Source organism: Helianthus annuus, chromosome 5 (assembly GCF_002127325.2).
Source record: "Helianthus annuus cultivar XRQ/B chromosome 5, HanXRQr2.0-SUNRISE, whole genome shotgun sequence".
NCBI classification, from domain to species: Eukaryota; Viridiplantae; Streptophyta; class Magnoliopsida; order Asterales; family Asteraceae; genus Helianthus; species Helianthus annuus.
Genome location: NC_035437.2, coordinates 256,885 through 279,049, shown reverse-complemented (window position 1 = coordinate 279,049; position 22,165 = coordinate 256,885). Strand labels below are relative to the sequence as shown.

The following is a 22,165-nucleotide window of genomic DNA, read 5'->3' as shown; positions in this document are numbered from 1 at the left end:
TACTTAGACTATAGACTAGGTCATTTCTAAGACATCAGACCCGGACTAGGTCATGCCTTACCTAATTCCCTATAGTTATGGCTCTAACACCAATCTGTCACACCCCAACCGATGGCGGAAACATCTGGGCGTGGCACTGAGCGAAACAGATTGTTCAAGAGAATCCATAACAACTATTAATGACGATATATTTAACGTTCATGTCCCATACCATAAACATATATAGTAAAACAATTATTACAGACATAGTCTCAAAAACAAATAATTTGTTCCGACAACTCAGATTTATTTAGTTTGTTTCTAGACTCCCTAGCTGGTTCGTCATGGCACAGCAAGCATAGCACCCTAATCAACCTGTCACATACGTTAAAATAAAGTCAATACACAGAGTGTAAAGGTGAGTACACAAGTTTAATAGCATATAGTATAGCAAAATCGTTGACACATAACCAGCATATAACACGTAGAAATGTGAATCAAGTAAGCTATCGACAATGAAGTATGCAACCGACGTGACTGCAAGTTGTAGAATATGCAACACATTATCACCACTATGACCATGTGAAGTAAAACCCTTAACAACCCCTGTCCATGACAGGTGCTGAGTCCAAACTATAGTACTGTTGTTGCTAAGGTGTCAAGCAAACAATCACTGTGTAAACATAACATACAAGCATTCATCGAGTCACGTATAACATGCCAAGCGGTTAGAGCTAAAATTGTTTGCGTTGTGTGTTCGATGTGATTTGATATAGAGTACGTATGTAACACCCATAGTGCGTTAAAAGAAAATGGGTTCGAGTATACCCACAGTATGTGATTAGTAAATAAACACAGCCTTGGATTGAAGGGAGCGCTTGGAGGTAAGCCTGAGTAAAGAACAATAGCGTAAGCGTTGAACAGCGTGTAAACAGTGAGCTGAGCATCGAATGGTGAGTCGATCGGATGGCCATCCGGACGGATGGCCATCCGACGGATGACTATTTGGACAGTTGGTCATTCGATCATGTGAGTGTGTTTTGTAAATTGTTTTGAAACTTTGAATTTTTCGTTGTAGCACTTTGAAAAATGTCACGGCCCCCGACCCGGTTTGACCCGTTTCAGGAGCCGCGGGACAGAAATCCCGTGATATTTATTTATGTGATTTTAGCAGCGGAATTCTTTAACATCAGGATCGTTATAAAGCTAAAAACTTTTCCCGATTATTTTATTTCACAATTCGGGCTAAAACCCCGATAATTTACAATAATAAGATTTTTCTGATAAATCTTTATTTCAAAACATATTTCTTTATTTTATACTGAGCCACTATCTTAAGCTTGAAATGCTCCCCGGCACTTCTCCTGAATTACAGTAGATCACCTGAAACATGTTTGAAAAAGGTTTTGTCAGCGGGGAAATACTGAGTGAATCATTCAGTTTACTGAAAACGACACATTTGTTATAATTCACAGTGTTAAGATCTTTTACATATGTTTCTGATATCAACCAACTACCCACAGTATTTGTCACTCGACCGGATCTGTGACAGTGGTCATATCACCATTGGCTGCCCCAATGAATGACGTATCACTTAATTTTAGGTTCGCCCACCTAATCGTGATAAAACAGTAGTAATGTGCACAATACCCCACATACTGGCTGTAATTTGATGATTACATCAACTTAATCACTGTAATTATAATTCTGAAAATAATTTGGAGTATTGTAAAACAGTTGATAAAAAGAGAGAATGACTCACATTGCAGTTTTAATACGGATAGAATATGATTTAGCCTGGTTAACCTAATTTCAATAATAATGCACACAAAACTGGGTTAGTGATCAATACAGCAGTCACGACAACTCACGAAATCAAATTCTCACAATGAACGACAAAGTGCAATACTTAAACATTCATCGATTTAACGACGAACGACAAAGTATAACCCAATGTGGGCGGCACTTAAACATTCTTTGGATATATTGATCTCGGAAAATGAATCGTAATAGCGATCGAGTAATTACCCTGTTTTGCGGCAGCGATTCGAGTGCAGTGTGTGTTTAACTTTAGTATAACTGATCTATCTCGACGTACACAGAGCGTATTAACGTCGTTTCAACTTCTAAAGGCTACTGCCAATGTCTGCTATTTATAGTGAAATTTGGGACTCCCTTACGGACCGTATGGCTTTTCCCTTTACGGTCCGTAAAGGGTGCAGTCTATATACCTAGGCTAGTTGGTTTCGGGACTAGCTTGCATGAATCACCAAAAATTTGAATTTCAATCTGTACAACGCGATTTTAAGATAATTATCAACTAGGGTTTACCCCCCCTGAGTTTTAGGGGCCCTGATCCTGATTCCGATTGTTCCGAAAAGTTTAGGGTTAGTGCAGAATTACTTGGGTGTCTCAATTAGGGTTTCCTTATTGACTAAATATCATTCTAATTATTGATTTTAATAAGAGTTGTTACATCCTCCCCACCTTAAGAAAAATCTCGTCCTTGAGATTTATTGAAATAGATGAGGGTATTTCCGCTTCATTTCTGACTCCAGTTCCCAAGTATATTCTGGTCCTCTCTTTGAATTCCACTTGACTCTCACCAGTACTAGTCGCTTGTGTTTGAGAAACTTGACTTTTCGATCTTCTATTTGTAAAGGTTTTTCTATGAATTTTAGCTTTTCATTTACCTCCACATCTTGAAGAGGTACTACCAGGAATTCGTCTGATAGACATTTCTTAAGATTGGATACATGAAATACATCATGTACTCCAGCTAGTTCTTCTGGTAGTTGTAAGCGATAAGCAACTGGTCCGATTCATTGAATCACTGGGAATGGTCCAACATATCTTGGACTCAGTTTTCCTTTCTTACCAAATCGTACTACTCCTTTCCAAGGAGATACTTTCAAAAGTACTTTGTCTCCTATCTGGAATTCGAGTGGCTTGCGGCGATTATCTGCATAGCTCTTCTGGCGATCTCGAGCCGTCTTTAGTCTTTCCTTGATTTGTGTTATCATGTCAGTGGTTTCTTGCACGATTTCTGGACCTGATAATTGACTTTCTCCTATTTCTGCCCAACATACTGGAGTTCTGCACTTGCGTCCATACAGTGCTTCGAATGGAGCGGCTTCAATGCTTGAGTGATAACAATTATTATAGGAGAATTCGATTAATGGTAAATGGTTATCCCAATTACCACCAAAGTCAATTACACATGCTCGGAGCATGTCCTCTAGAGTTTGGATCGTCCTTTCACTTTGTCCGTCTGTTTGTGGATGATATGCAGTACTTAAATTGAGTCGGGTTCCCATTGATTCTTGGAAACTTGTCCAGAAACGGGAAGTGAAACGACTATCTCTATCTGATACAATGGAGGTGGAACTCCATGTAAGGATACTATTTCATCTACGTACAACTTGGCTAACCTTTCCATGTTAAAGGTTTCCTTTATTGGTAGAAAATGAGCGGATTTGGTTAATCGGTCTACGATCACCCAAATGGCATCATTACCTTTTCTGGTTTTGGGTAACTTAGTAACAAAGTCCATTGTTATGAGTTCCCATTTCCATACAGGCATTTCTAACTGTTGTAGCAGACCTGAAGGTTTCTGATGTTCGGCTTTAACTTGTGAACAAGTTAGACACTTAGATACGTATTCGGCTATATCCTTCTTCATTCCTATCCACCAGAAATTCTTTCTTAAATCTTGGTACATCTTATTGTTTCCTGGATCTACAGTATACCTAGATTTATGAGCTTCGTCTAAAATCTTTGACCTTAAATTTCCCTGTTTAGGTACCCAAATTCTGCTTTTGTGGAATTTCCAAATTCCATCATTTCCTTGTTCCAATTCTTTTAGGTAACCTTTCATTCCTTCGGCATCGTCCTTGATTGCCGTTTCCTGAATTTCCTTTAATTGTTCCATTAAATCTACTTGTAGATTTATTTTAAGAGCACGGACTCGCCTTTGCTTCTCATGATACTTACGACTTAAGGCGTCTGCGACTACGTTTGCCTTTCCTTCGTGATATTGAATATCACAGTCGTAATCACTCAGGATTTCTATCCATCTTCTTTGCCTCATGTTTAACTCTTTTTGCCCAAATATATACCTTAAACTCTTATGATCTGTATAAACAGTAAACTTACTTCCATACAGATAATATCTCCATATCTTAAGGGCAAAAACTATAGCTCCTAATTCTAAATCATGAGTCGTATAGTTTTCTTCGTGCTTCTTCAATTGTCTGGAAGCATACGCAATTACCTTCTTGCGTTGCATCAACACACATCCGTATCCTAATTTTGAAGCATCACAATATACCTCAAAATCTTCTGTTCCTTCTGGTAAGGCTAAGATTGGAGCTTTGGTTAATTTTTGCTTTAAGATTCTAAAAGCTTCTTCTTGTTTAGGTCCCCACTCAAACTTAGTGGCTTTACAGGTTAGCTTAGTTAATGGTATAGCTATCTTGGAAAAATCCTTAATAAACCGTCTATAATATCCAGCTAATCCTATAAAACTTCTAATTTCCATTGCAGTTTGCGGAACCTTCCAATTGGTAATTGCTTCTATCTTAGCAGGATCTACGTGACTACCTTCGTGATTCACCATGTGTCCTAAAAATTGCACTTCTTGTAGCCAAAATTCACACTTCGAGAATTTAGCGTACAACTTTTCTTTTCTTAACAAAGTTAAGAGTGCATGCAAGTGCTGACAATGTTCGACCTGACTTTTTGAATAAATAAGTATATCGTCTATGAAAACAATTACAAATTTATCCAAATATGGTTTACAGATCCTGTTCATCATGTCCATAAATGCTGCAGATGCATTAGTTAATCCAAAGGGCATGACTGTAAACTCATAATGTCCATACCTAGTTCTAAAAGCAGTTTTAGGTATGTCTTCTTCTTGAACCTTTAATTGATGATATCCGGAGCGCAAGTCTATCTTAGAAAAATATTTAGCGCCTTGTAATTGATCAAAAAGATCATCAATCCTAGGTAATGGGTATCGATTCTTAATTGTAACATTATTCAACTCTCTATAATCGATACACATTCTCATCGATCCATCTTTCTTTTTCACAAACAACACTGGTGCACCCCAAGGGGATGAACTAGGTTGTATAAATCCTTTGCTTAGTAATTCATCTAATTGCTTTTTCAATTCTAACATTTCGGTAGGAGCTAATCGATAGGGTGCCTTGGCTATCGGTGTAGTTCCTGGAATTAGATGAATCCTAAATTCTACCTCCCTATCTGGTGGTAACCCAGGTAAATCTTCCGGAAATACATCTGGGTATTCTGAGACTACAGGAATTTCCTTAAGTTCTTTTCCTTTAGTACAAATGATTACTGAAATCATATATACTATTCCTTGTTTCCGTTCATAATTAGCAACTTTCATTACTGATATGAACTTCAGCGGTTTTCGAGGTTTATCTCCTGTAATCATGATTACTTTCCCAGTAGGTGATTGAATTTCTATAGAGTTTCTATCACAAATGATTTGAGCATGGTTGGCTATTAACCAATCCATTTCTAACACAACATCAAATTCAGCTAATTCATAGGCAATAGGTTCGCAGCAAATTTATGACCTGAGAGTTCTATTTCTACTTTTTGCAAAACCTGATTGATTTTTACTGAACTCCCGTCTGCAGTTTCGACTGTAAAAATCTGCCTAACGGTAGTTAAAGGTAACTTAAGAGCCTGACAGAATAAAGTATTTATAAAACTTTGGTTTGCACCAGAGTCAAATAATACTTTTGCATAAACGTTGTGAACTAGAAACGTACCGGCGATGACATCCGGAATGAGCTCTGCTTCTTGAGTGGTTAGCTAGAATGCTCTGGCATTCTTCTTAGTAGCTCCTTCGGTCGCTTTGGGTTTGTTGTCTACTGGGTTGGCTAACTTAGGACATTCTGTTTTGAAATGTCCGGCTTCTCCACAATTGTAACAAATTATGGATTTCTTCCTACAGTTTTCTTCACGATGTCCTATCGTTTTGCAAAAATTGCAAAGTTTGTTACATTTTCCAAAATGATTCTTTTTGCAAATTTTGCAGAATGGCAAAGTTGAGGATTGCCCTGTTCCTCTTTTCTTGAAATTCCTACTATTACCCACTCTAAATCCTTGGGTAATTTTCTGAGCTAGTTCCTTCTTCCTATCTTCATCTCTTGTACGTATCAGTTCATCAGTTAGGGTGTTAGCTAATTCTACTGCATCGTCAATAGTGCGAGGTCTCGCAGCCTTAACGATATTGCGAATTTCGCTAATTAATCCCCAAATATAGCGAGAAATGAGTACCGGTTCTGGCGAAGCCAGTGTTGGTACCACTCTAGCATATTCAAAGAATGTCGAAGTATAACCACGACAATCCACACCTAATATACGATGAGTTAGGAACTTATTTGCCATTTGTTCCTTTTCATACTCAGGACAGAATTTTCTTTCTACGAGATTCTTAAATTCTTCCCAAGTCATAGCATAAGCCCTATCTCTTCCTTTAGCTTGTAACACAGTGTTCCACCATTCGAGTGCTCCTTCTTTAAACAGATTTGATGCGTACATGACCTGATCATCTTTGGCACACTTACTTATTGCAATTACTGCTTCGGTTTTCTCTAACCAACACAGAGATGCAGTTGCCCCTTCATTGCCTGCAAATTCAGTGGGTTTACAAGCAAGGAATTCTTTGAAAGTGCAACCAGGTGTTGCAGCCTTCCGTTTCTTAGGGAGCGGCGTGTGCTGGGATTCATTATCATGATTAACATGATTATGGCCACCGTTTATACTATTACTGAAGTTATCTTCAGTAGTACGTTTACTAGGAATGATATGTTGCGGTTCGATTGGACTTTTTACAGCAGCAACAAATGCTGGAATAGCATTGGCTATCCCTTGAGCAACAATATTTTCAATATCTTGTCTAGTCATATATTGATCCCTGGGATGTTGCTCCGACTGATTAACCTCATTTACTGGTTCATTACCACTATTTGCCATCTGATAATATATAATAATTTTTATTAGTATTTGATAAATAGTAATCATACATAAACAATCAGACAATTTACAATACACGTATAGTCAAAACTATCGATTTCTCGATTCCATTTCATATCCGTTATAGTAGGCATCACTACACACAGATATTTTACAAAGTTTTATTTGGAGTTATGTTACAGACTGATTTCACTATTTACTATACTATTACACAACTATAGTTTTACCACCTTCCTATCCCTCACCATTTGTTGTTCTAAAAACGCATTTCCCTTTCATCATATTTCCAGGCAATCTGTCCCCCTATCTCCCTGATTCTATTCCCTGCATCCATCAACTCTTCACCGAAATGGCGAAGTTCAGCCATATTCTCAGTGCTCAATGGTGGATTAGGTAGGGGTTCTGGATCGAATTGCGGGAGGAAGGAATAAGGGTCGTTGACAATATTTTGAAATTGCCAATCATTCGTCCACCATTCTTCCATTTCTATAGGTTGAGTGTGGACTATTGGTTCTGGGATTGCTGGTGCAAAATTCATAGGGATTGGATTTTCACTAGGATAGGTAAAAACATTCGTATTGACAGGCTGAATAGTTTCACAGTTTGCCAATAGAAAATCTATCTCATCCTGAAAAGTTATTTCCTGGTTCTGGTTTTGATTGGAGCTCTCTCCGATTTCTATCTGAGTTGGTCTAGAACCTTGTCCTATTTCCATTTCTATTTCCTTAGAATATTCCTCAAACTGTATCTCCATTTGCCTAGAATCTTTCTGAACTTCAATTTCCATTTCCGGCTGTTTACCAGTTTCTTTTGCTATTTCTAAAGGATTGTTTATTTTAGGAAGTTTCGGAACTGGCTCTTTCCTACGGATACGATGTCCCCACACGTAATTCTTCTTTTTCTTTCGTTTTGGCTTTGTCAAAGGTGGAGCATGGAATTCTACAGGTTGGTCCACATCAGCAAAGTATCCAGTAAACTCTTGGGAAACTTCTATATTCACCAGGTAAAGATTGAGGTTCTGAAAAGCTTCAGATATCTCGCTCATGCTGTGTGGCATATATGCAAAATGCACAGAAATGCTAAGTTAAAACTTTGGAGCAAAGTTTAACAAATAAACATCGAAGTTTTATTGCACACTATTTGTACAAAATAACAGGAAAGAACACACTCAGATTTATTTATTTATTTACTTATTTACTGGGAAATGCTATTACTAGATTTAGGGTATTTAAAGGTTTGCATGTTCTGCTACTGTAGCTAGCATATACAAATTTGCCCATTTCTCATCTAGCTTATCTTCCCAAGGTGATTTATTGATTAACTCCTGGGTTTCCTTTTTAATCCTCTTTTCTCGGATTTGCTCTTTACTTTTCTTAATAATCATACTCCTCTTTCTAGGAGAAAGCGGTTTCTCATATTGTGCTTTTCGCACAAATATTCCTTCTTCAGGAATTGTAGGGAGTTTTGAAATTTTAGTTTTGGATGAACTTCCCTCTTCATAGCCTGACCTATCTAATTTAAGATAGATATCTTGCAACTTTTGCTTACCCATGCTGTAACTAACAAATAGTCAGTTTAATAAAACACATAATCACATAATAATAATCAGGAAAAATTAAGTATCTATTAAATACTTAATTAGCTTAACTCAGTGGCTTTGATACCACCTTATTTCTGTCACGACCCCCGACCCGGTTTGACCCGTTTCAAGAGCCGCGGGACAGAAATCCCGTGATATTTATTTATGTGATTTTAGCAGCGGAATTCTTTAACATCAGGATCATTATAAAGCTAAAAACTTTTCCCGATTATTTTATTTCACAATTCGGGCTAAAACCCCGATAATTTACAATAATAAGATTTTTCTCATAAATCTTTATTTCAAAACATATTTCTTTATTTTATACTGAGCCACTATCTTAAGCTTGAAATGCTCCCCGGCACTTCTCCTGAATTACAGTAGATCACCTGAAACATGTTTGAAAAAGGTTTTGTCAGCGGGGAAATACTGAGTGAATCATTCAGTTTACTGAAAACGACACATTTGTTATAATTCACAGTGTTAAGATCTTTTACATATGTTTCTGATATCAACCAACTACCCACAGTATTTGTCACTCGACCGGATCTGTGACAGTGGTCATATCACCATTGGCTGCCCCAATGAATGACGTATCACTTAATTTTAGGTTCGCCCACCTAATCATGATAAAACAGTAGTAATGTGCACAATACCCCACATACTGGCTGTAATTTGGTGATTACATCAACTTAATCACTGTAATTATAATTCTGAAAATAATTTGGAGTATTGTAAAACAGTTGATAAAAAGAGAGAATGACTCACATTGCAGTTTTAATACGGATAGAATATGATTTAGCCTGGTTAACCTAATTTCAATAATAATGCACACAAAACTGGGTTAGTGATCAATACAGCAGTCACGATAACTCACGAAATCAAATTCTCACAATGAACGACAAAGTGCAATACTTAAACATTCATCGATTTAACGACGAACGACAAAGTATAACTCAATGTGGGCGGCACTTAAACATTCTTTGGATATATTGATCTCGGAAAATGAATCGTAATAGCGATCGAGTAATTACCCTGTTTTGCGGCAGCGATTCGAGTGCAGTGTGTGTTTAATTTTAGTATAACTGATCTATCTCGACGTACACAGAGTGTATTAACGTCGTTTCAACTTCTAAAGGCTACTGCCAATGTCTGCTATTTATAGTGAAATTTGGGACTCCCTTACGGACCGTATGGCTTTTCCCTTTACGGTCCGTAAAGGGTGCAGTCTATATACCTAGGCTAGTTGGTTTCGGGACTAGCTTGCATGAATCACCAAAAATTTGAATTTCAATCTGTACAACGCGATTTTAAGATAATTATCAACTAGGGTTTACCCCCCCCCCCCCTGAGTTTTAGGGGCCCTGATCCTGATTCCGATTGTTCCGAAAATTTTAGGGTTAGTGCAGAATTACTTGGGTGTCTCAATTAGGGTTTCCTTATTGACTAATTATCATTCTAATTATTGATTTTAATAAGAGTTGTTACAAAAAATGAGAAGTATCTTGAGATGTCAAGTCATCCGGACGGATGGCCATTCGATCGGATGGCTATTCGACTGAGACTTGATATTCTTTGAAGTTTTGATCAAATTGTTTAGGTGTTGAAAGTTATAAAAGACAAGTCACCTGGTCGAATAGTCATCCGATCGGATGGTCATCCGATTGGATGGCTATTCGATTGGGTAATATGTTGCTTGAAAAGTTTGCGAAATTTTCCGAGTTAAGAGTTTTAACGGAGACGGCGTGATGACGTGTCAAACAACGGGAACCCGCACCAAGTCCAGCCCAGGCGATCGGATGGGAATCACCCCATTCGATGATACTCACTATTCTTTTGATGAAGTTTCATGTTCAACCCGTAAATCAGTCGTCTCTCCGATGGAAATTCGTTTTTAGACCGGTTCTCAACTAGAGAATGAGTGGAGAGCCTGAATGAGTCTAGATTCCATCGGTTTTGAGTGCAAAGTAAAGAAGTTTGAAGAAAAGCATGAAATCAGTTGAAAAGTGTTTAGCTCTAGTTGAGATTTGTGGTAAATTATGTAGAAATCCTTTAGACCTGGACAAACCTTGATGAAATGAGGTCACACTTTAGTATTCATAAGAACCCGAGGTGACGTCACCTTAAAGCAGTCCAAATCAGATGATTTCATGGTGAAAATGTAAGATTTGATGGAGAAAAATGATGAGAAAGTGTGTATTGATGATAGAAGTACATGATTTAGGAAGAAAACTTACGAAAATAGCCTTGAATCGAGTGAAAAGTGCTTGAGAACGAGCTGAGAGTGTGTTGGTCGGATAGGGATGTCACATCAATGAACTGTTGATGTGACAGGTGAGTATTTATAGGTGAGAGGGAGAGAGGCGGTGGAAAGTAAAGTGGGTCGGATGGCCATCCGATCGGATGGTCATCCGGACGGATGATTATTCGACCGAACGGTCATTCGATCAGGCGACTAGTGCGAGTTAGTTTCCCGACTTTCGTTTCGTGCGTTGAGCGTTGCGTTTCATCTAAGCGAGTTGCGAGTAAGCGTTGCGATAGCATTACACAAGTAGTTTCACAGATAACATAACACATAAAAGCATAAAAGTAAATCTGCATTCGAGTTGCGATGAGATTGCGATGCGATAGAGTTGTGATTGCGTTGCGATTGCGTTTGCGAATAACACCCCAAAACATATATAAAGCACACACAAGTAAAGCACATAATAACACATATAGAACAATACCAATAACTGCGTTTTGAGTGTGCGATGCGTTGTGATGGTGTGAAGTAACAATGTGATAAAGTGTGTTTAAATGGTATGCAGTTGTAAATAGCGTTTAGCATGCGATAATAAGCGTAATATAGTTAATTAAGCAATAATTATGCAAGAAAAGACGGATCTGAATAATGACATCTCTTGACTTTGACTTTGACTTGCAAAGTCGGGTTGTTACACTACCATCCCAACAACAACCCGAACCCGAGGTGGATATCGTGCCGGAGACGCAACCCAAACCAGAGCGAGAAACATTGAAACACAGTAAAAGGTCGCATAAAAAGAAGGAACCGAACCAACCTCGTCGTAAGCATACTTACGTTATTTGGACGAAGGACGAGGAATACACGTTGGTTCGATCGTGAGTCAATGTTTCGGAGGACACCGATGTTGGTAAGTGTTAGTTTTTTACTTTTTTTCCTACACGTCGATTTTATTTTATTTTTAATGTCCAACTTTTTTTTCTATTTGTAGCAAACTTTCAAACCGGTCCCGAATTTTGGAATAGGATTCATGAGCTTTTTTATAGCACGTGGGGAAAGGGTGAACATCGTGACAAAGATTCTATCTCTAGCAAATGGACCGATATCAACAACAAGTGTCACGCCTTCCAAGAAGTTTATCAACGTAACTATGATAAACGGTCGAGCGTAGAAGGTGACGTCGGGGTTTTAACGAAGGCTATGGAAGAGTACGAGAAGACGAAAGGCGTTTTCACGTACTATAAATGTTGGGACCTACTAAGAAAAAGTCCAAAGTGGGCTGGCGTACCAACCATGACGTCCAGTAGTAGAAGTAAAGCTAAACGGTCGAAAACGTCATCCTCCGTTGACCCTGAAACACCAACTTCCGATGCCCGCAATTTCGATCTAAGTGTTGTTGTGGACGAGGACGAGGAAGTTGAAGAGTTGGCCCGACCGCCCGGTAGAAGAAAAGATAAGCGAACCGGGAAAAAACCGGTGGAGTCGTCTTCCAATCTCGAGTTGAAGGAAGATTTCGAGGAGATGAACCGTCGTCTCCAAGACATTGAGACCTCGGACACAAGTTGGGAGACTATGAAAGAACGAGTCGCCGAAAACAAAAAGTTTAACGAGATGCAAGCGGCGAGGCAAACGGAAAAGGACATAGAGTTTTTGTCCAAACTGATCGACCACCTCCAAGGCGACGCGTTGATCGTTGTGCAAATGCACCGCCAAAGACTTCGGGAAAAATACGGACTTTAGATCATCATCTTTTTTTAACTTTATCTTTTTTTTTATTTTCGTTTTTTTATTCGGTTTTTTTATTTCTAGTATTGTAATTTTTTTTTTAAATTAATGAAGTATTTTAAGTTTTTAATTTTAAAAAATAAATAACTATGTAATGATTGGATGAGCGTTATTGGGCATTATTCCCACTACGACACTTTTGCAAAAACGTCCAATAATGCCCCCATGCTGACTGTACTGCCACATGGCAGAAAACGCCCCAGGGTGGGGGCATTATTCATCAAACGACTACGCATGGTCTTAGCAATAAGGCATTATGGGGAATTTTTCTAAAATGGGTGTAGTGGGAATGTGGGCATTGTGGGACCTTATGTTAAAAGGGGTGTAATAGAATTTAAATAAAAAAAACCATCAAAAATTGATATTGGCCAAACAAAAAGGGATGCACGGTCATTGGCCAAAGAATTAGAACAAAGGCGTGGAAAAAAGAACGCCAAAAGCATTTCTTTTTTTTTGAAAAAAACGCCCAGCGGGCGATCTAGCGGGTTTTTTTTTGGGGAAACGCCAAAAAAAACCCTCACAACGGGTGGTCTTATAGTCGATGAAATTAGCTGAGTGTCTCCAGGACAACGCGTCCTTTCTAACTCAGCGTTTTTTTGTCAGTAGCGCCTCCCCTTATCCATTTCCCCGGGGCGTTATTGATGGTCTTCCAAAACAATAAAGAAGGGTAACAAGGATGAGTGGTAGGCCATGGTTCATTTGAGAGTTCACAATGATCCTTTTTTTTAAATAATCAAATTATTTTATTTTCAATATATATAAACACACACAATTAATTTTTTGACCCCGTCTCTACTCTCAAATGGCACGTCGTTAGACCGAGCAAGAGGATATTGTTTGGCCATAACTTGGGTGGATGTCGTTGAGTTAGGAATGCCTTTCACATCAATGTTGGAATAGGGTTATGTTCACATTCTATCAACATGTGGGTGAAATGTTTGTAAAAAGAAATGAAATTTTAGGAAGGTTTTTACTTTTACGAACAAAGTGTACACATTTTAAGATGTATCATGGGTCAATTTCTTGAACCGCGAGGAGGTTTTACTCGAGGATGAAGCGCTTGCCGCGGCACATAGCGAGTTCCAAGCACGACACCAAATTCAATTTGCTAACGTCGCGGTTTGAAGGATTTTGAGAAACAGCTTGATGAATTTTAATTTCGTACCTTAAGTTTTAATATATGAAATATTAGTAATTTATGTTTTATTGCAACCCACCATGTAACTTTTTAATAGTTTTAATATTTAAATGTTATTTTTTCAATGTTATTTTTTTATTAAAATGTTATCTTTTTTCTAAATATTATGTTTATTTTTATTTTTTACTTAGTTTAAATGTTATATATAAAAACAAAAATAAATAAATAAATGATTAAGTAATAATTAGGGGACTTTATTTCATTGCATGAGATATTATTGGAAAAGAGAATAAAACCCAATGTTAACGTAACGTTAAGATGGCTGTCCATTCCATACTCTTGAGCCAAAAGATATCCGCACCAAGAAACTTAGATGGCTCAACAACTTCAAGTTATATAAAATACAAAAGTATTTCTGTCCATGGAATGAAAAGAATATCATCTATAATACTATGGCTGTTATCTTCAAAAAAAATTCATCCAAAATAGCATTTTACAAAAGTTTCTTGAAATCCGTCTTGAGCAAAACAATGTTAGACAATTGTAGTTAACTAGTGGGGAAGCTGTGCGTTGCGGCGAAATCGAAAATACGCAACAGGAACATGTTATGCATCAGGCAATGAAATGGTCAGTGAAGTGATAACGTCATGGGAGGTTGTTGTACAACTTAGTAGTGTAGGGTGTCCGCGTGCTACGACCGAACTTGTGAATCTAACATTTTTTTGTTTTGGTCAATGTAATTAAGACTCTACACGAGGCCTTAATTTGATTTGAGTGAATTCATGTGCTTTTTTTCTTTTGAGTGAAATATAACTTTTGGTAAAGATAAAAAAACGTAAGCCCCAACTATATGAAGCTTGTACTCAGAGCTCACATGTGCTTCAAAACTTGGCGTGACTCGAGTTTAGTGAGGCAAATTTTAGTAGCTTAACTCATTTACACCTGTATTTTATAAAATATTTAAAAAGCAAATTTATTATCTATAGTCATTTTTACCGATTTGCTTCAGGATATTTATAGAACTAACGTAGTATGACACCTGCATCTAGAGGTGTACAAAAAAACCGGTTTTAGAATCGAAACCGGGAAAAAAACCGAAACCGATTTTTTTATAACCGAACCGGTTTTATAACCGAACTGCCGGTTATAGACCGGTTAGGATTCTTGGTATGAAAAACCGGTTAATAACCGAAACCGGTTTTAAAAAAAATCGGTTTAGCCAAAACCGGTTAAAAACCGATCCCAAACGGTTACACCGGTTATTGTTTTGGACTTGAAAAATCGATTAGTAACCGAAATCGGTTTTTGAAAAAAATCGATTTGTACACCTTTACCTGCATCCATTATTTTTATATGGACAGTTGCCACATATGCAATACACCAGCAGTGGTGGGTCTGCTGAAGCTGCTCGTATTATATATAATATTAAACAAGAGAAAACAATGTTCCTATATAGTGTTTATTATTATTATTATTATTATTATTATTATTATTATTATTATTATTATTATTTAGTCTATTTTGTCATTAAGTATAAACTTTTATTAGCACCTCATTTAGTTTAATTATTGTATTATTTTTCTTTGGCAAATTGAATTTAAATAATCCCAACTTGCTCAATTTGGCCGATAATAATCTCAACTCAGTTATTGACCAATAATAATCCGAACTGATCCACTTTTGGCCGATAATAGTCCGTGGTTAAAAATAGCTTAACGGAGTTAAGTTTTTTCCGAATTACAAGCTGATGTTTTATGGATTTTGATCAGAACGAGGATACGATTCGATTTATGTAAAACTTACCTCGAAACGGTTCTTCAAACGACTTGATTTTTGTTAATTGGAAGTTTAAACACCCGAATTGAAGCACCGTTTTCGTCGTTTGGGGCAGTATTCGAGGTAAATTTTATATCAATTAACTCGTATCCTAGTTTTGATCAAAATTCATAAAACATCGGTTTGTAATTCGGAAAAAAGCTTAACTCCGTTAAGCTATTTTTAACGGTGGACTATTAACGGCCAAAAGTGGACCAGTTCGGATTATTATCAGCCAATAACTGAGTTAGGAGTATTATTGGCAAAATTGAGCAAGTTGGGATTATTTAAATCCAATTTGCCTTTTTCTTTTACTTTGACCAAATTACTTTATTACCCTAAACATTAATAAAATTATTATACAACTCCTAAACGGATCGAATTCCTATCGTTTTCTTTTTTCGTTTTACCTTTGTTATTTATTGCATTGTCTTACTTTTTCTGATTTTTTTATCTTCAAAGCCGAGTTACAACAAAAATAACATAACGCATTTAGTTATTATATTGTCATGGTGTACGGTACGTTCAGAATTTCAACCGCGTCCCTGCGCAACGCGTAGGTAACGACTACCCTAGTTCTTCTTTATAATTGAAATCTATTCAATATAACTTGGAAAAACTCATTTAAAGAAATACAAAAATTAAAGATTTATGCAATAGAAAATACATGAGTAATTCCAAAAGCTTATACAATAGTATAACATAGATCATGAGTCTGATTTCACTTATTAATGAAAATTAGGAGTTAAAAACCACATTATGATAACACAATTACTTTTTCCTCGATCAAGTTAAAGAATATATGTATGACTGTACGTAATTTAAACGTACGATACATATGTATATCACCTTCCGATAAGGAACAACTATTAGGGTCTCATGAGAGAAACCCGCAACAAGCATATACAAAAGACAAATATGAGAAACTACATTAGTAATCCCATAATTGATTAGAAAGACAATAATAATAATATGGAGTGAAAGCGAGTTGAAGGTATGATCTCTTTTTGGAGTAATAATAGAAGCCGGCTTGTTACGTTATGATTTTTTTATAGTTGAGATGAGACGTGATTGGAATAGGTTGTTGTTAGTTTTGAGTGAAGGGTCGGCAATCCGCTTGAATTCCTACTACCGACAAAAGTTGATGATTTCACATGAACTACCTTTTTTTTCACTCTCTCTCTCTCCCCCCGATTAATAATTCATAAAAAGTCCTTCTTTCCATCCAATTAATAATTCATTCATAAAAGGTCCTTCTTTCCAATCTTCTCTTTCACGGGCAGGCAGCCAGCCAGCCAGTCAGCCATGTCGCCTGAAAAGGTATGCATCATCATGACCTTCCTTCCTTTGTTTGTTTGTTTGTTTGTCTTTACTTGTCTGAATGGATCGTGTGGAACAGGAACAAGTTACGGTGATGATCCTCTACGTTGACCTCAAATGCTCCTGCTGCTACAAGAAGGTCAGGAAACTGCTCTGCAAATTCCCTCGTGAGTAACTAAATTAACCATCCATCTACCTAGCTACTTGATACTTTTAATCTCGATCGATGTGTTTGATTTGTGTACTACAGAGATAAGAGATCAAGTGTTCGATGAGGAGAAGAACAAGGTTACGATCACAGTGGTATGCTGCGACCCGGAGAGGATGAGAGACAAGCTTTGTTGCAAGGGTGGCAAGGCCATCCAGAGTATTGAGATCCTTGACCCACCCAAACCACAACCACCCAAGCCCAAACCCCAACCCCCTCCTCCCGCACCCGCACCTAAACCAGCTGCTGACCCCCCACCCAAGCTGCCCGATCCACCTCAACCCAAGGTACCCGACAACCCAAAACCACCACCCCAACCCAAGAAGCCTGATCCAGTACCACAGCCCCAACCCAAGATGCCCGATCCACCTCAACCCAAGGTACCCGACCCAAAACCACCGTCCCAACCCAAGCTGCCCGATCCACCTCAACCCAAGGTACCCGATCCAAAACCACCACCCCAACCCAAGGTACCCGACCCAAAACCACCACCCCAACCCGAGAAGCCTGATCCAGTACCACTGCCCCAACCCAAGCTGCCCGATCCACCCCAACCCGAGCCAGTACCCATTGCAATGGATCCTTGTTGGCCACCGGTTTCAGTGTGTTGCCAAGAGTGCTACGAAGGTCGAGGCGGAGGCCCCTGTTACTATGGCTATGGAAGGCCTGTACCACCGCCACCCGGCCCATGCTATGACGGTTATGGTTACGGTTACGGTTACAGGGAGAGAGCCCCCTGTTACGTCACTAGGTGTGATTACTTTAGTGAAGAAAATCCACAAGGATGCTCAATCATGTGAAATACAATACAATACCCAGGCCAGGCCACCATTTTTAGTCTTCATTCAAGACCTTACAATAAATAAAAAACAGAGTCTCCTCCAACTCTTCTTCATCTGTAGCTAAAAATGAGGAGAGGGCAGTTGTTTTTCCATTTTGTTTTTGTTTCTGGTTTGATACATATATAATAATAAATATATAAAGTGTAACAGTAAATATGATAACGCTTTGTATGATCTCCAAAATGTTTATGGAGTAAGGTTTATAATATATGAAAGACACATCGATCGATCTTTACCTTAATTTTGTTCATCAAACATAATCTTTCTACATGTTATCTTTCAGCTAGACTGTCAGTCACCAGAACACTACACAATCCATTAATTAATTTTGCTACCGTCTCTTTCAAAAGGTAGAACCAGATGCTTTTTTTAACCTTTTCTTTTCTACAAAAGTTACGAATATAGCCGGAACAAAAGTGTATTGAAATAATAGATGTGGGTTAGATTGAAAAAGTAAAACGGGAAGTTATAAGGTATCTCCGAAGCGTCTTGCAACGAAGTATAATCATTGTACGATGATGTTTTTGTTCGTTTAAATGATCGGCACATTTTGAAGAAAAAATGTCCAAATGTTTTTCCACAAGAAACATCTATTTCATGTTGTCTTTAAATTCTTGATGCACCTCAACTAAAACGACGACGGACCACTTCCTCTTGCACAACTATCAAAAAGCCGTTTGAAAATATAATTTGGTCCGAATTGATATAGGCGTTTAATAAAAAAGATTAGAACTGAACCATCGATCTCCATTATTCAGTTATTTTGATTTGATTTTCTTGGTTATGGTTTACTTAATCAGCTTTTCTGCTCCTTTACATATAGTTTCACATTCGGAGAAGACTCTCCCACCTTTGAGAGTTACAAGCTTTGTCGTTCTCAAAACTATAAAACGTTTTTGACAAATGCAAGCATGAGCAGATAAATCCTAGCCTCTATCTAACATTTGGCTTGACTAATTGCTGGAGCTTCCAGCCACCATCCCCAGCCAAAAGAAACGCCTACATTATGATAATTCGGTTAGAAAACACCAATTAATAACATATACAAGCATTTGCAGAATCTTCCATATCAAGGAATTATCATCAACATAAATCCTGAAAAAGCTAACCTCTTCCCATGATTTGCCTGCGGCTTCAAGCAAGGCAGCATTGCACGTCTTTAGTTCTATGGAAGCACCAGAAAAGGTAGAGGCTGCCTCTTCCCAGCCTCTATTATGTCCCATACACCTGAGAAGAACTCACAATATAACTAACTGTATGCAATACAATAGTCTAATCGACTCGACTGTCTTACATTTGTTAGGTGATCCTGATTACATCAAACCATCTACCTTGCTCCAATGAATAGTCTAGAGCTTCATGCGCATTCAAGATTTTATTACATGAACATGTGTTTTGGGAGTTATTTAACCTGAGACTCCAGCCATTTGTTCAAGTGATGCAGATCAGGTTTCTTTAAATATTAGCTGAAATTAACCTTTCATTTCTAACTTTTGTTCATTTAGTTTCTAACTGTAAATTACCTCTACACATTGAGGGGATTCTTATACTGTAAGGCAGACTTGATAAATATGAAAACTGAGTGTTTATATCTTCTTAAGATGTTCATTTTCCTTTATAAATATTTCATCTTTGGTGGATTAATTTCCTTTAGAGGTTAGAGTAATGGGTTCTTAACCTTTCTACCTACTCTTATTAACTGGCAGCTGCTACATTGCATTTTTTCTTCTTTTTTGTTCAAGCCTTCTTTTTTTTTTTTTTTTTTTTTTTTTTAATTTTTTTGCTAGTGACTAGTATTGAATATCATCATTTATATCTGGTTCACCCAACTAGATTTGGACAAAAAGTTTGTGGTTATTTTTATTGACCTGAACCTTAGTCCCAACAAGTATGTGTTCAGTCAATCGGGCATCAAACTTATGATTAAGTTTGACCCCAGTAGTTGGATTTTAATGCAGTTCAGGGAAATTTTTGCCAATCATTACTTAACTTTTAGACATGTTCCTGTTGCTCTTCTTATTCCGAAATAAGTCATTAAGTTAGATCCATAGTAATTTTTCTCACCTATTGAATACAAGGCCAAATAAGCAGTAGAACTCACATAACTGTAAGTATCTCGTCCCTAGCATATTTACAGATAGCCCGTCGGAGGTGGTCAGCTGTCTGCCCATCCATTGCTGCCACAGAATAAAAGCTTGAAATGAAGTGTATCTCTGCTTCCAAGAAGGCCCGCACCTGGTCCTGCATGATTTTAAGAGTCTGCCTTGTTCGTGTTGCATCACTACGTCAACAACAACACTTTCTCATGTAAGGATACAAACAATCAATGAACCACATTGTATTGTACCAAAACAGTATGTTATGTTAATAACTTACCTTGATAAGATAAGTTGAGGAATCCAACCAAGCTTTTGGAGCTTGTAAGTGACCTGTATAACATCAGTTTCTCCATCTTTACTCAGAGGACGATCATGGTCTATGCATACCAAGAAAAAGTAATAGCCAAAGTTGAAAAGTTATTTGAAGGATGCAATATAAGAAGCATTGGCAGAATTATAGATTGTAGTGCATGTGACTATGTCCCCACTAGAACTTCAAATAGAAAGTTTACTAATGACATAACCATTAATATTTGTCATGTGGGAACACGTTTGTACTTGCAATGAGGCGATCCTTAAGTTTTGCCTTTTATTATCATATCATGTCATTGCCTCAGCGTTAGCTCTTAGGGTCATAGGGTGTATGGGGTGGTCGCGGCAAGCCCCTTTCCCGCTCGGCAAACACCTCCACCCCTCAAGTATGCCGCATGGGGAGGTGAGAGATCGGCGAAAGATTGCCGCTTGTGGGGAAGGGAAAAGGTGAATGTGTTGGGTGGGGCCCACTAGTATTCAACCAATCTCAAGTTTTGTTTTTATTTTTAAAATGGTTTGGGGGAAACCACCCCCTAGGTTTTTTGGGCAAGAGGGGAGAATGAAAGGGGAAATGACATGGCATACTATGATTGGGTGGGTGAAATTTTCCTCTCAACTCATTAGGCATGCACCTCTTACACCCTTAGGTACATAACGCTCCAAATGTGTACATACCAAGAGTTAATCTCCAACTATTGATTTTAGGCCTTACATTTTACAAAACCGAGGTACAGAAAGTTAAACTGTAAAGGGTATAACAGAAATGTTAATGTTTTACAACATCTAGGTACAAGGAGAAAAGGACTCATGTGTTGCTTGGGCGCAACAAAAGCGCATGCCCAACTAATAATAGTGTTTGCTTAAATACTTTTAACAACTGGGTTGAAATGATAAGTTTAATGAACAAAATCGCCAATAAGTGTAAGCCGATTAGGGGTTAGTTAGGGTTATATTTAAAGGACCAGAATAGAATTAGGGTTCATAACTTCCTAGACAAGATAAGCATAAACATATTGGCATCTGGAGTTTGATATATATATATATATATGGTTCTCCTGTGCCTTTGTGATATAATAATAATAATAATAATCCAAAGTGGTTGATGAATTTTAATGCTAGGGCACAAGAGTAGTTAGTACCTTTAAGGGAGCGATCCTCCCAAGAACTCTTAGCGTGACGAAGCAAGATCAAGCGTCGAGGTGGAACCTGCGCAGTTTCCATCACCAGCGGTTGAGATCGAAATCCACCAGAACCAGAACCAGAACCAGCCTTATTCTTAAACGTCGATGTTGCTGACATACAGCTGCTGCTGCTGCTGCTACACACCACCGTTACCATCTCCCTTCTCTTCTTTCTCTGCTTTCTTTGTGGTTACTCCCTCACCCGTTAACACTTTATTAAACTTTTTATTACTTTCGTTAGAAACCACCAAACCCCAAAAACCGGTGAAGAAACACTAATTAGCACGGAGCTAATTACTCGGGTCGTCTCATGTAAGATGGTTCAACCTCTTCCTTTCACCCGACGACGAATGATTGATTCTTTCAAAGATTCCTGCAAAAAGAACAACACCCGTCACTCGTTACAAGGAGGAGAAGATGGGGGTTCTCTTTGTAACCACCATCCGGCGTGAGAATAAGTAATCGTTTTAAGGATAAGTGTGTGTAAAGTGAGAGGCTGGAGAGCGAATCCTTAAACCTGGAGGTTGAGTCTTCCATTTATAGCCAGAGGATTGTGAAGGAGGAAAACTGCTAGCTAGTCGTTGCTCGCCAGTTGTTCGACCAAGATGAATATCCATTATGTCCCCTCTGACACAGTCAAGCCTG

At 38.0% G+C, this 22,165-nt stretch overlaps 3 protein-coding genes across 3 annotated transcripts; 2 read left to right on the top strand and 1 right to left on the bottom strand.

Moving 5' to 3' along the window:
* Nucleotides 1-11,468: 11,468 nt before the first annotated feature.
* LOC110939530 lies at nucleotides 11,469-12,560 on the top strand. The gene is made up of 2 exons (XM_022181089.1): nucleotides 11,469-11,601; nucleotides 11,812-12,560. Exons 1-2 carry the CDS (start codon nucleotides 11,469-11,471, stop codon nucleotides 12,558-12,560), a joined length of 882 nt encoding a protein of 293 aa, XP_022036781.1.
* Nucleotides 12,561-16,572: 4,012 nt separating this feature from the next.
* On the top strand, nucleotides 16,573-18,169 carry LOC110939580 (extensin). Its single transcript, XM_022181142.2, has 3 exons — nucleotides 16,573-16,878; nucleotides 16,958-17,045; nucleotides 17,129-18,169. The coding sequence occupies exons 1-3, from the start codon at nucleotides 16,864-16,866 to the stop codon at nucleotides 17,884-17,886; spliced, it is 861 nt and encodes a 286-aa protein (XP_022036834.1). The 5' UTR covers nucleotides 16,573-16,863; the 3' UTR covers nucleotides 17,887-18,169.
* A 485-nt stretch (nucleotides 18,170-18,654) lies between these two features.
* LOC110939581 (uncharacterized protein At3g52155, chloroplastic) lies at nucleotides 18,655-21,872 on the bottom strand. The gene is made up of 5 exons (XM_022181143.2): nucleotides 21,479-21,872; nucleotides 20,305-20,404; nucleotides 20,030-20,209; nucleotides 19,038-19,155; nucleotides 18,655-18,927 (listed from the first exon to the last, which is right to left on the bottom strand). Exons 1-5 carry the CDS (start codon nucleotides 21,675-21,677, stop codon nucleotides 18,862-18,864), a joined length of 663 nt encoding a protein of 220 aa, XP_022036835.1. The 5' UTR covers nucleotides 21,678-21,872; the 3' UTR covers nucleotides 18,655-18,861.
* Between the last annotated feature and the right edge of the window lie 293 nt (nucleotides 21,873-22,165).

What these genes read in the sequence shown, in the direction of transcription:
- LOC110939530 (XM_022181089.1), top strand. Translation starts at nt 11,469, where the DNA reads ATGACATCTCTTGACTTTGACTTTGACTTGCAAAGTCGGGTTGTTACA. An exon ending in GCGAGAAACATTGAAACACA is followed by an intron (nt 11,602 to 11,811) that starts GTAAAAGGTCGC and finishes TTCTATTTGTAG; the next exon opens with CAAACTTTCAAACCGGTCCC.
- LOC110939580 (XM_022181142.2), top strand. An exon ending in ACTGCTCTGCAAATTCCCTC is followed by an intron (nt 17,046 to 17,128) that starts GTGAGTAACTAA and finishes TGTGTACTACAG; the next exon opens with AGATAAGAGATCAAGTGTTC.
- LOC110939581 (XM_022181143.2), bottom strand. Translation starts at nt 21,677, where the DNA reads ATGGTAACGGTGGTGTGTAGCAGCAGCAGCAGCAGCTGTATGTCAGCA. An exon ending in GACGAGATACTTACAGTTAT is followed by an intron (nt 19,156 to 20,029) that starts GTGAGTTCTACT and finishes AGTTCTTCTCAG; the next exon opens with GTGTATGGGACATAATAGAG. An exon ending in CAGGCAAATCATGGGAAGAG is followed by an intron (nt 18,928 to 19,037) that starts GTTAGCTTTTTC and finishes ATCATAATGTAG; the next exon opens with GCGTTTCTTTTGGCTGGGGA.